Genomic DNA, 14,469 nt, shown 5'->3' on the forward strand with positions numbered 1-14,469 from the left:
TGGTTTGTATTTGTAGACTTTTCTGGAAAAGCTGTGGACCGGGACCAAAAGTGTTCATCCTAATTCTTGTTTGACTCAAAACTTCACTGTGAGGGAAAACATATTTGCCAGTGATACCTCAGACAAGGGTTTGATCTCCAAAATATATAAAGAACTCACATGACTCCACTCCAGGAAGACAAACAACCCAATTAAAAAATGTGCCAAAGACTTGAACAGACACTTCTCCAAGGAGGACATACAGAGGGCCCAGAGACATATGAAAAGTGTCCAGCATCACTAGCCATCAGAGAGATGCAAATTACAACCACAGTGAGACACCACTTCACACCGGAGGTAGTGGCCATCATAAACAAATCAACAAACACCAAGTGTTGCGGAGGATGTGGGTAAAGGGAACCCTAGTGCACTGTTGGTGGGATTGCAGACCGATGCAGCCACTGTGGAAAACAGTATGGAATTTCCTCAGAAAACTAAAAATGAAACTGCCTTTTGACCCAGCAATTCCACTGCAGGGATTATATCCTAAGAACCCTGAAACACCAATCCAAAAGAACCTATGCACCCCAATGTTTGTAGCAGTACTATTTACAATAGCCAAGTGCTAGAAGCAACCTAGGTGCCCATCAGTAAATGAATGGATCAGGAAACTCTGGTACATTTCCACAATGGAATTCTATGCAGCAGAAAGGAAGAAGGAGCTCCTACCCTTTGCAACAGCATGAATGGATGGATGATCATTATACTGTGTTTACACAAAATAGAAAGTAGTTAGGACTACTGCCTCTTCTGGAATAGATTTTCTTCCTGATAAGAAGAAAACTTTATCTCCTATAAGAATCATGAGTCTATTGCATGATTTTACAATAGGTGTTTGTGAAGACAATTTTGGGACAGGAAGTTTACATGGAAATAAAAAAAATAAGCATAGAAGACCAAACAATAGCTAGGTGAGGACACAGAGTAAGTAACAACAAAATACTGATTTATGAATTGTAAATTGTTGGGGGGAGAAATCAAGTTGGTCTTCCACCCCTGATATGAGAATTAGAGAAAACTGCAGAACACCTGAGAGGAGTGTAAGTTTTCCAAAGAAAGAGAGAGAAGGAAGGGAGGGAGGGAAGAAGAAAAAAGGGAACAGGAAGGAAAGAAGCCTGATAAAGTTTAATCGAGTTCTGTTAGCAACAATTTTCCAGACAGTCAGTGGAGACTCATAGTTCAGCTAACCACCGATGAGCCAAAGGATGAGAACTTGGCAGGTCTGTGCCTGGTCTTGTCACAGGTACAGGAGAAGGCCATCTTTTTAGTCCTGTCGAAGTCACACAGGGTAAGGGAGCCACTTCTCTGTAGCCAGCCATTGCCCAGCACATGGAAGGGGGCACTTCTTGCCTGTGCCTGCTTTCAGGGTGCAGGGCGCCAGGGTCAAGTTCTACATGGGTAACCCGCAGGAACTTGGTCACGGCAGGGTTGATTCCCAACTTCGTGATTGGAGGAGCATCACTGAGGTAGCCGCTTCTTTCACCACGAATGCGGCCCACGAGGGACTTGACAGAGAGAAGTCATCCTGACTAGTCACTGTCCATGCTAAGTCCCCGCTGTCTCTGTCGCCATCCAGCACACAGACACTTGAATCTCACTTTGCCATCCCCCCTCAGTCATCGAGAGAGGTTATAAGGGGGGACCCTATAACCCGGATTTATTTTACAGATAAAATGTTTATTTATAAAAATTGTGTATTTGTTCGTACATGTTTAAACTTCAGTCACCTTCAAAGACTCTCCATTTGATGCAATACACTTATCCAGACGTTTTTTCCACTGCTCAAAACAGTTTTTGAACTCATCCACTTTGATCCTTCTAGTGCTGCTGTTTTTTGTTTCACCTCTTCCACATCAGCAAAACATTCCCCTTTGAGGACTTTTTTTTACCCAAGGAAACAAAAAAAAGTCACTCAGGGTGAGATAGGGTTGAATAGGGGGCGTGAGACACAGGGGTCATGCCATTTTTTTGGTCAAAAATTGCTCAACACTCCGCACAGTGTAGGCAGATGCACTCGTAAATCACCCATCATGAAACGGGCAAATGCCCTCAAAGAGTCTTTGAGTGGAAATTCACTGAAGCAGTTCCTCTGTATGGTGTGATTGAAAAACTAGTACACGGTTTTAAACACTGGAGACAGAAAACCTATCTGTGCTTTCTTACCAGCCCTTGAGAACAGACACACGATTTGCCTTCTTCTTCAGCTTATTAGTATTTATCAGAAATCTCAAATGTATTGGTATCTTGCTTGGTATTGAAAGAATAATAGATATTGAGGAGAGACATTGTTTCTACCTTTGGATCTCACCACACCTTCTGGGCTCTTGACAGTTTAAGCTAAATTAAAAAATGACCACTCCCTTCCTCCTAACTTCCCTCTTCTCTATCACCAGGTCCAGATCAATGACTACTTCCTTGGATTTAGATAATTATAGATTATATGATACTCATGACATGGTATTTGTAAGTTCACAACAATCAAGATTGATTTTGTAACAGCATTCCACAAGTAAGCTGAGCCCCAATTAGTAAAATGGCTCCCAGAATCATTTCTCAGATTTGTCCTGAAATGCTCACTATTTTATATGGATACCTCTGGCCATTTAATGAAAAGAATTAGGCAAGACTAAAGGCTGGAGTAATGCCCTTGCGGGAGTTAATTTGAAGGAACAATAGTTCATCACCATAATAAAGCCCATGATTATCATTAACAAATAATGCAATTATGCTATTATCAGCATGCTCATTCAAGCAAGTAGAAGAGATTAGCAGCTTTTCTGGGTTTGTTAATTTGCTTGCAATTCACAACCTTAAGACGTGAAACCCAGGGTTTTGTACTGGACTCTGAAGGAGGCCTGCTGGTTTAAGAGATTAAAGATGCGGGGTGGGGGGGGGACTGCTCACATGCCTGCTTGGAGGAGGGTTTGAGGGGAAGGAGTTCCCATTCCAACACGACTCTAGGCGGCAAAGGCAGTTTGCAGAGCGTAGACGTGTGTGCAGAAACTGGAGCATGGGGACTGCCTGGAGGAGGGGCGGAGGGAACAGTGAGGGCTAGGAAGGAAGAAGGGGTTGGGAAAGCAGGGGTGGGGGGGACAAGTGGGCAGATGGAGAGACTTACATAGAGACTGAGCTGGTTCCCCCTTCTGTCTTGGTGTAATTCACAGGCAAATCAAATGAAACATTTGATTTTCAAAAATGAAAAAGCCTTTCATTTCTATTCATGTGGAAGTCCGAGGTGGTGCCAAACATATAAAATGTGTCATCGCATGTACCCTGAGTCCTGCGATTCTGCTGCTATTTCCTCACTGAGCTTGGCTAGGACATTTGTTGCTCATAATTACTAAAGCCGCATTTTCCATTTGGAAACAGCCCAGAGGCTTCAGGGGGAGAGGAAAGAGCAATTTAATTGAACTTGTATTACCCTGGCAGCCCCCCTGTTCTGTTCTACAAAGCGGCCTAGATTCAAATGTTGAGCTAGCAGGAACCTTAAGGATCTCTTAACACCTGCCACTTTACAGGTGATGAAGCCAGGGATCGGAAATATTAATGGGTGTGGCTAAAACCAACCCCTTGTTCATGATAAAGATAAGACTAGGACCTGGTCTCCACGACCCTGGACTAGTTCTCTGGAAGCCAGGAAAGCCAGTCCTCCTTTCCGAGACAACAAAGTAGCTACACTATTTCTTTGACTTTCAAGGTATCATGAATTTTATGTACCACCAGGAAAAAGAAAGATTGCTAATGATAAAATGCCACTCATTGTAAGATGCATCTAATTTCAGAGAGGCAAATGCACGTATGTTTATTTAGCTTCTCTAATATAATATGTACTATAATTGATGAAATATGCTAATAGAAATCGCCAGTGTTCCCAAGTACATTGGAAGTTCACGCAGGTAGGATTTCTTATTCTTCCTTCCAGGTGAAACCAGACACAGTGCCACATCCACAGCATCGACCACCTGTCCACCTCAGCTTGCTGCTTATTCTACTGTAAGCTCAGTCTACATTTGGTGACTCTGCAGCATTCGCTTTGTGAGAGTCCATTAATACAAACTATTTCTATTTTGTACCCCTTTTGCATATTGTTAATTTTAATCAACAGACTTTTTAGAGCAGTTTTAGGTTAACAGAAAGTACAAAGAGCTCCCGCATCGCCCCTCTCCCCGGCCCTCAGTTTCTCTCCCTATAGTTGTCCCCCCTTATCCGAGGTTTCACGTTCTGTGGTTTCAGGTACCTGCAGCGAAATGAGGTCCCAAGTCAGTAAATAGAGAATTTCAGAAATATACATTCATAAGTTTTCAATTAGGCACCATTCAGAGTAAGACGTTTCTTGATATTTTTCAAGCACTGACAAAAACTTCTGACCATGTTAAATTATGTTAAATGAAATGTTAAATGATCTTAATCACTAATGATTAAGATAATTTTCCTCCTTCCAACTTCAAATAAGTCAAAGATTCACTGATTGAGACTTCCGCCAAGATGGAGGCGTAGGTGGAAACACCTTGCATCCACGCACAACCAAATCTAAAAACAATAAAGTTTTAACAACAATAAACGAAATCAAACCACACAGAAAATCGACAATACGGAGTCCGAAAACAACAAAATGCTCAGCTAAACCGGTAAGAGGGATGAAGCCAGCAGCGGAGCGGGTTGGCCAAAAAGATCCCCGACCGGGTGGTGCGCAAGCAGCCGAGGGCACGGATCCCAGGTGCGGGCTAGCTGCGGGTGGACACAGGGAAGAGGCGCGGCTGGCTGTCTGCAGTCGGTCGAGCATTTGTGTACAGATAAACCAGTGAAGAGGCGAGCATTGAGAGCGCACGGGCACAGGGCAGCGGCCTTTCAAATTTCTGCTCAGATAAACAGGCGGGGGCCAGCGGTGGGATGGACTGGGCAAGCGGAGAGGACCACTATTGTACCTCTCTGACCCTGCCCCCACATACAGCGTCACAAACCAGTGACCTGGGTGGCCCTGCCCTGGTAAATAACTAAGGCTCTGCTCCTCATACGTAACAGGCACCAACAGATCAAAACATGGCTCAAGAACAACTCAGAGCCCCAGAGCCGATAAATCTAAGCAATGAAGAAATAGCCAAACTTTCAGATGCACAGTTCAAAACACTGGTGATCAGGATGCTCACAGAACTGGTTGATTTTAGTCACAAATTAGAGGAACATATGAAGGCTAAACTAATTGAAATGAATGGTAATGCACAGGAAACCAATAGTAATGGAAAGGATACTGGGGACTCAAACCAAGAGAGTAGACCAGAAGGAAGGAAAAAATGACCAAACAGAAAAATATGAAGAAACAAGAATTCAAAAAAATGAGGAGAGGCTTAGGAACCTCCAGGACATCTTTAAACGTTCCAACACTCGAATTATAGGGGTACCAGAAGGTGAAGAGGAACATTCACGAGTGGAAACCTTATTTGAACAAATAATAAAGGAGAACTTCCCCATTCTGGCAAAGGAAATAGACTTCCAGGAAATCCAGGAAGCTCAGTCCCAAAGAAGTTGGACCCAAGAAGGAACATACCAAGGCACATCATCATTATATTAGCCAAGATTAAAATGAAGGAGAGAATCCTAGAAGCAGCAAGAGATAAGGGGACAGTCACATACAAAGGAGTTCCCATCAGACTGTCAGCGGATTTCTCAAAAGAGACCTTACAGGCAAGAAGGGGCTGGAAAGAAGTATTCCAAGTCATGAAAACCAAAGACCTACAACCAAGATTGCTCTATCCAGCAAAGTTTTCATTTAGAATGGAAGGACAGATAAAGCGCTTCTCAGATAAGACCAAATTCAAGGAGTTCATCATCAACAAGCCCTTATTATATGAAATGTTAAAGGGACTTACCTAAGAAAAAGAAGATAAAAAAGATGAACAGTGAAAGGACAGGCAACTCACAGTTATCAACAACCACACCTAAAACAAAAGCAAATTAAGAGGACAGCTAGATCAGGAGTGAACCATAGAAATGAAGATCTCATGGAGGGTTAGCAACAGGGAAGTGGGAGGAGAAGGGGGGAGAAGGTACAGAAAATAAGTAGCATAGACAGTAAGTAGATAGAAAGTAGATAGGGGGGAGGGTAAGAATAGTAGGGGAAATACAGAAGCTAAAGAACTTGAGACACATGTTCATGAATTAAAGGGAGGGGAATGGTGGGGGAGGGGTGTGCAGGGTGGATAGGAACGGAGGGGGTGAAAATAGAACAAATTTAATGGCATAATTAATTTTTAAAAAGCCTGAAAGAAAAAAGAAAAAAAAATCACTGATTGATAGTCAGAACTGAGTAAACTAATATTTGCTCACCAATTTCCATACCCCCCAAAAGAAAGAATTTAGGGAAGTGTGTGTGGATAATCAGGTAGAAAACCTTATCTTATGCATCATCATTATAGCTACAAAAGGCTAAAGCAATGGGCGGGGTCAGTAAATTTCTTGAAACACAATTACAACTGATTTGCAAGGACTACACAGTCCTTTCCATGGATTTCATGGCTGGCTCTTTCTAGACGGCCTGTCTTCGGGTTCTTCTCAATCTCTCTGTGCAATTTATGTAAAATAGGACTGACAGGAGTTTTTATGGGGCTTCTGGGAGAACTTACTTTGTTTCTAAAGCTCTTTCGTAATTAAAAATGTTGGTTAATTATGATGTAAGTCCTAAGTCCATTCCGGAAGAATAGAGGCTATACTTCTTAATCCACTTAAAACTAAAATGTTATGAGAAAAATAATACAACAAATAAGGTTATTTCCAAGCTCAAAGTAGTGTTCACCTAGCCACCGGACCCAGCCACTGCACGGATACGAGGAGGGGGAAGTGGGTCTTCTGCACAGAAAGTGAAGCCCTGCCAGGCACAGCTTCTCCTTCCCACCACCACACGCATGAAGGTCGGGGTGGAAAGTGAGGTTTAGCTTCAGACATATTTTTTGGTTATAAGACTACAGGCTTAGTTTTATTTCTCAGGCTGCTTCATGCGCAACAAATTGTTATGTGTCGAATACAGGTGCATATTAGCCATTCTGTTTGATAGAACAACAACGACAGTTTTTAATGAACTAAAAGTGAGTTAGGTATTTGGGGAGAGGTGAAAGAACAGAAATCGTAGTTGGTGTCCACCCCTCTCCCTCCTATGAAAGGGGAGCCTCGTTTCGTCCTTCACAAGGGGATGCATATCGTCAGGTAAGCTTTAGCTGTGTTCCAACCTCACGCTTCTGCCTCTCAGGACCCACATTCAACGACTAGACTTAGTCTCTCTGGCAGATAACCCTCCCAAACCCCATTCATCACACTGGAGAAAAAAACATTGAAATATAAAGTTGTAGCATCTAAACTGCATATCCCAGAAAGCTAAGGTTTTGTGCACTTGGGGATAGCATGGTAATAGGACAGCTGAGCACTGGTAGCTTTGGAAATCTACTTTAAAATCAACTTGCTTCTAAAATGTGGGTAATAATGCAACTTTAAGTTTAATCCAGGTTCTTCGCATTGTTTAGATTTCTTCCCATATCCTGCTCCCCGCCCCCTGCCACAGTAATGGTTTTGTGACTAAGTCTGGTGTCACCAGAATGTTTTTGGGACAGAATGATAGTCCTATGACTCATCAGGCACTAGAAAGGAAAAATATTCAAGAAATTTAACATCACTGACATTTGAAATATTTCAATGCTGTGAATCTTCTCCTAAAAATAAGGACAATGAAACAACTTTGTTCACTGATAAAAGCCACAAATCAAAAGAATGGTGACAGCACAGAACAAATTATAATTACTTAGAGACTCATCATGATTACTCACAAAAACACTAACATTCACCAGCCAATGGTTTTTGTTAAAATGCATAGCTCCTTCTGGGGTTCATTTTGCCCAACTACTGCCTAACTATTCTCCCTAAATATTCCCTTTGGTGGTGAGACACATAGCAGTGTTTAGAATCCAGACTTCTTTCTGTAGGAACACCATTTGAAAAACAGTATCTTTCAAAGGCAATTGTAGTTGAGATTGTGGGTGAAAATGATAGGGAAAAAAGTTACCTGAAGACTCTGGCCTTTGCCAAGAAATCACTGAGGAGCACAGGCGTATACACAGCCCAGGTAACAGTGGCACACAGCTTTCAGCAAGCCTGGCCTCCCCTTTCTCTCCCCCTCCCCACCCTGCCTGATTTTATCCAGCTTCTTCCCTTCACTGCATCCTTGCGCCTGGCACTTCTTTCCCCAGCTCCCTCCCTCCTTCCTCTGTCCTCCTTTTTCTGTGATGCTCTGTACACACTGGCCCTCTGAGGTCTACAGAGGGCGAAACTGGCTTGTGGGACCTTCAAAAACAGACGTCTATCTCTTCATGATTCTAACTCGAAGAAATACTATCCAGGCTCCAGGTATGTTTGTTTTCATTGTATCTTATCCCCAGGAAGATACTCAAGCACATTCAAAGTTGTTATAGGCACAGAACTTATCCCCTGGAAGTTTGATGATGGGAAGATTTTAATCTAATCCTTCAGTCGAGAGAGAGAAAGAAATAGAAAAGTTCCGTGATTTAACAAAAGTAACCTAGACAAAAGTAACAAAGATCCTGGTTTTCAGCCAGTTTAACTACTACTGTGCTATGCCAGGGAGAGTTATATACATTGGGAAAATATTCTGTGATATAGTTACTATGTTGTCTTTGTACCTGTAAAGTTAGGATGATTTTCTGAAATGCATGATCATTTATGAGTTGGGGAGTATTCAAAGGGATAGTTTTGAAATTCTATCTAACAATTAAGTAAATATAAAGCCAAATATTCCTCAACTTACAATTATAATACCAATAGACAATACACGCCAAGTGCGAGTGTGTGGGCGTGCTTTAATGAGTGAAAGCACCACACAATTCCAAGAGAACTATTAGAGGATGATGTACCACAAGTCTATTAGTAATTTTACCATTTTGCCATTCTCACAAGGCTATTAGTAATGCAGAAAAATTGCTTTTGAAAAATGTTTGATCATTAAGATAAAATGGAACAAAATCTGCTCGAAAAGAAACTAAATTCATTTTAGTTTACCCATTTTCATCTTATCTTCATAATCTTTTATGAAAATACAAAACTTGTCTCTCCAAGATTTCTTGCTGCTGTAGCGACAGACCAAAAGGACAGCTGGAGACAGAACCTAGTCATATTCAAGAACGCGACCTTTAACATGTTTGAGATGAAATAGTCTCATAAATTTTTGCTTAGTTTAGTTTGGTTTTTACATCAACCTAACTAAACAGCTCAATGAGTAGCTTTGGCTCAGGGCTTTCCCCGAACTTCCCTGTTGCTTCTGTCTGTCAAGCTGGGGCGGTTCCGGACTGGACGTCCCTCCTCTGAAATCCGTTTGCTCCAGAAGGCCCCTCGTCACTCTGCGTGTTTGCTCATAGGTCCTGTCCCCATCTTCAACGCATTTGCCTGACATTGTTGCAAATCCCTGACCCTCGTCATGTTTATCATCAATCACAAAACTTGGGACACGTTGCTGGAAGTATGTCATTCCGAGGCGAGAGCACCATGATCACTTAGTGTCCCGTGGACCCTTTTCTGCTCATGCTCACATCTAAGACACCTCAAGCTTTCAATGAATAGTCACGGCACCCCCAGGACACACACACACAAGCAGAAAAGCCTGTCTAAATGGTGAGCATCCCCAGAGATGCTTTTGGGGTTGAAGTTCCTGTCTTGTTACTATTGACATCTTGGGCTGGAAAATTCGATGCTGTGGGGCCTGCCACGTGCCCAATGGACTGTCTGGTGGTGTCTCTGGCCTCCACCCACTAGAGGTCAGGCCCACTTCTTCCTCCATTGTCATAACCAAAACTCTCCATGCACTGCCAAATGTCCCCTGTGAGACAAAATTGCTCTCAGTGCACCTGAAGGTGACCCTCAGTCAACCCACTGACAGGAAACTCTAAAAAACTCTCTTTAGGAAGGAATGCATCAAAAAGTTAGTTTCCTTCACTAACATGACGCAGAGATGGCTGTCAGCTCATGGGATTCACCGACGGCTGAGAATGTGCTAGAAGAATGTAGATGGTTGTGCAAAACCCGAGGCTGGGCACTGGATCTCAGTTATGTTTCCTAGATGAGCAGTTCTGTCTCTAGTCGAGCCCTTGAGTAACAACAGCCTGTTTAGACCAAGAATGGTAGCGGCTAAGGCTAAACAGCCAAAGTCAAGTTCTACAACAATAGAACAGTTGCCAGTTTGGTTGAGGAGTTCCAGGCACTGATAAACTGATTTTATAATTTTTTTCCAATAAAAATTTAAAAAAACACACAAAATAGACTAAGGGAAAGTGTGCTTTGCTTTACAGCAAACTGCACAAACATCACATCATCACCAAGAAGAATACGCTGGCAGAAAGAATATCGCGTGAGCTGAAAAGTCTACCTTGTGGACTCCACAGTCCCTTTAAAAAAGAGCTGAAACACCGTGACAGTAAAAAGAATGTCCACTCAGACTCGAGAGATTAGTTGTAAGAACACAGTTTCCTCTTTCGTCACGATGTTTCTATATAATATAATGTGTATAATTAACACATTATATTAGGGTTTTTATTTTAATTATGCTTTTAAAATCTATATATGCTACCTTCTCGGTACCACGGGGGAGTGGGTGTTGATGGGACTTTTCCAAGAACATCAGGGGTGAGAACCTCGTGGGGTTTTTTAAATATACTTCCTAGAGAACTAGGTGAGATGCTTTAGTTGGTGGGACTCACTCTCTTCATGATCCTGTTGGCTCCTGGGTTGGCCAAAAGTTCTACCCTATATACTTATGCCCACGTGGGTGTACACACACTCACACCCCCACTCACAAGGGCAAATGCTGGTCAACTTTGGCTCTCAAATGATGGAAAATAAAAGATTTCTGAAGGCAAGATTGGGGAATGAGGTAACAAGTAGTTTCCACTACCAGGGAATATCTTTAAAGCGCCAATAACCAAAAAAATTAAAACTCCCTAAAAACTGATATGGCTCTTTTATAAAACATATGAAGTGATAAACACACATAAATACCAGATTCAACTACCACACACAAGTCATTTAACATAAAACAGTCTGTTTTCCTCTTGGTTTTAAACCATTATTTTAATTTACCCTTTTAAACTTTGCTTTGTACCTTGCACATCCTGGAGTTTTATATATTGTTGGAACTGCTCTGCTATAGACAGTCAAGGTCAGTAGTGGTTTCCTGCTGCATTCACCCATTTTTGTTTAAAAACCAGAAGTCTGTTCCACGTGACAGTTTATCCAGCACGTTTTTATTATGAAGGCATTGCGATCACTTTGGACCCAGCATGTCCTGGGGCTTCACCCACTCATCGAACTGCTCTGCTGTGAGATAGCCGAGCTCGACCGCGGTGGCCTTCAAGGTGGACCCCTTTTTGTGTGCGGTCTTGGCGATCTTCGCTGCCTTGTCGTAGCCTGAAGGAAGAGGCGACAGGGGAGTGAGCAGTGAGGGCTGGCTTGCTAAAGGAAACGCTGGTCGTTTATTCACTTGATAGTGAAGTCACTGAGTTCTTTGGCAATATTTTTTCACTTAAAAATACTTAACAGTGATTATCTTATTGTCATTTCTAACAGTGATTATCTTAATAGTTGCCATCTCTTAAAGAGAATAAAATCTTTACTTTTCTTGTGTAATACACACTTACACACACTTTCAACAACGGATTTGTTCCTAAACTGAAATTGCCCACTCACTCGGATATCTTCGCAGAGGAAAAAAAGAACAACAATAAAGCAACAAGACATAAAAAATACATCTGAATAGTCTAACTGTGCTGTTTCAAACGTGTTTACCCAGAAATGATTCTCTTCACAGGCAGCATCACGGAGCTAACGGCGGCAGCACCACAGCCCAGGCACCGTGGGGTCCACTCTGCCAGTGGAGACGGAGGCGCAGCCCGGGCCCACAGGAGACGCCCTCCAGAGCTGCCTCCGAGCTCTTTGCTGCTGGGCACCCCACACCCACCCTCTCCCCACACTAGAGGGATGGGGGGTGCGGCAGGTTTTAGTTAAATCTATTCTTCTACTGTTCACTGCAGGGTTACTAGCTTTAAAAATTAACAAAGGTAGGGGCAGGACAATTCTACAAGTTGTTCTGACTTAACATAATTTTACAAAGTCAGAAGGCAAAAGTTAGTAAGAACAGAAAAAATGAAAATGCAACCAATAAAGAACAAAGGGAAAAAACTACCAAGATCAGAGAACTATGACCAAAGAGAAGCCTGCTGAGATATCTGACCATCACCCAGGCAAGATGTTACGTGTCTGCACACAATTACTCGCCATCAATACAATAAATTATGGGCATGGTTAATTTCACTAGTTCACTGAGTTTGCGAAGGCTAACGGTGCTGAAGAGGACATTTACTAATCAGAGTAATTTGGACAGAGAATTCTCCCGTTAAACGTTAGGGGGCGATATTCGCCCTTCTGTACTTTCACGTGACCGCAGACATGGAAGTCCCAGCGGCGCACTCACCACCCTCGGCTCTCTGCCATCCCACGGACACAGGCACACAGAGCCCACGACGCGGAGACGGCAGGCTCCTGCTCCGCCGCCAGTCACGCGCGGTTTGCCCGCTTTTCCTTGCACGACCTTCACCTCCCAGTACACTGACTGATTCCCATGAAGACCCCTCAATGCCACAGCTCTCGAAGGACATGGAATGTAACTGTGTTGGCAGCACGTTCTGAAGTGCAGACGTGTAAGGCACTTCTCACAGGAGCCTGGGAGGGCCCATCTGTCACCAGTTGAATGCTGAGGTACAATAATTTTAAAAGGATCGAAATGTCATTACGACATTGGGCTCAGAGCCACCTGACACAGTCAGATGAGCCCTCCCTTCAGAAGACTGCAAGTGGAGCCTGGTGTGAGGCCAGGAATATAAAGTCAGTCCCGAAGGGTAAGGATTATAGGAGAATGTTTTAAAGCAGTGGCCATATGCCAATGACTTCAGCATAACCTGTTCTGAAATGGAAAACCGAGGGCTATGTTCCTGTCAGCTCGGCAGAGGGGGGAGGTGGGAAAAGGCTGCTAACCCGTCATCACATACAGCAGGGGATGCCTCAAAACCTACAAGTCAGTGAATTTAATGAGGTTACTACAGTCAGTCCCTAATAAAGTCTATGCCTGAGTCCACAGAATGAAATATTGACCATTCTGGAAAAGGCTTGCAATACAAAAGCCATGGTTCTTGACAAAATATTTGCATTCTCCCCCTTTCCCTATAAGCAGTGGGTTACCCTGCTTATTATAATCGAACAGAACGAAAACCCAGTGCAGCCGAGCATCTAGAGAAGGTAGAAGCAGGGACTCATCCCCTGTTGCTAATCAGCCAGTGCCACCTAGTGACACTCCCGACGACAGGGTCCTCCCAGCGTCCCAGAGTATGAAGTGCCTGAATTCCAACAAGGTTCAAACACTTTGAACTACTACTTCTGAATTTACCACACTTTCAAATGAAATGAAGCATCATCGATCAAGTTTTTGAAATAACTGTGATGTTCCTAAGGTACATATAGCGTCTTACAGCTCAATTTCAAACGTTTTTATAAAGATTTCACTTCGACAGTGTCCAGAAGGAAACTGTCGTCTCTGACTGCGATGCTGCAGTCTCTTCAGCCTTTAGCTGTGCGCGCCCCTCCCACGCTCACCTATGTGCGGGTTGAGGGCCGTCACCAGCATCAGCGACTCGTTCATCAGCCTGTCAATCCGCTCCTTGTTGGCCTGGATGCCCACCACGCAGTTTTCCGTGAAAGAGACGGACGCATCGCCCAGCAGCCTGGCCGAGTGCAACACGTTTTTAATCTAACAGAGGGGGAGAGACTTGTTAGGCCTAACTTTTTTTTTTGTCTAATAACATACAGTATTATTTACTGGATCAAAAGTGATACACATACAGCACACCTACAACTTCTGAGGCACCTGACTCAAGACAACAAATACGAAAAAAATCACAAACATTTGAGGGCACACAAATCTAAGGGGAATAAATAATAAACATAAATGACTAACACACAAGACAGCCTGCGGTGTCATAACACACAGGTATGGAATGTGAGAGCACAGAGAAAGGGAAGTGAGTCCTGTGGCAGGAAGTGGAGAAGCCCCCTAGGATGGGGAAGCCCCCTTGGAAGGGGAGGTGTTAGACGGCCGGGGGTGGGCTGGGGTGGGGGGACGAGTCTTCCCGGCAGGAGGCACAGGTGCACAGACGACGAGGTGAAACCGGTGGGCTCAGGGCTTCCCGGTTTTTAACAATCACCACACTTTCTTATATTTAAAAAAACACATATTCCACAGTCGCTTTAAAATAACCTTTCATACGATATGTGAATAGCATAAAATCAATTCATCTGTTTTAGCGTTTTCTTTCTTTTTGGTAACTTTTCAAC

The 14,469-nt window shown here is 43.2% G+C and overlaps 1 protein-coding gene across 2 annotated transcripts in view; it reads right to left on the reverse strand.

The window, feature by feature from the left end:
- Positions 1 to 11,308: 11,308 nt before the first annotated feature.
- FH (fumarate hydratase) overlaps positions 11,309 to 14,469 on the reverse strand; it is a 28,079-nt gene continuing 24,918 nt past the window's right edge. For both annotated transcript variants that reach the window (XM_037127483.2, XM_037127484.2), the window contains exons 9-10: positions 13,732 to 13,885; positions 11,309 to 11,493 (exon numbers count right to left, since the gene is read on the reverse strand). In XM_037127483.2, the coding sequence (XP_036983378.1) occupies positions 11,351 to 11,493; positions 13,732 to 13,885 (297 nt within the window). In that variant the 3' untranslated portion in view covers positions 11,309 to 11,350. The remainder of the gene's footprint in view (positions 11,494 to 13,731; positions 13,886 to 14,469) is intronic.

The sequence above is a fragment of the Artibeus jamaicensis genome, unplaced genomic scaffold, assembly GCF_021234435.1.
Source record: "Artibeus jamaicensis isolate MK-2021 breed Jamaican fruit bat unplaced genomic scaffold, CSHL_Jam_final contig_467, whole genome shotgun sequence".
In the NCBI taxonomy this organism is placed as follows: Eukaryota; Metazoa; Chordata; class Mammalia; order Chiroptera; family Phyllostomidae; genus Artibeus; species Artibeus jamaicensis.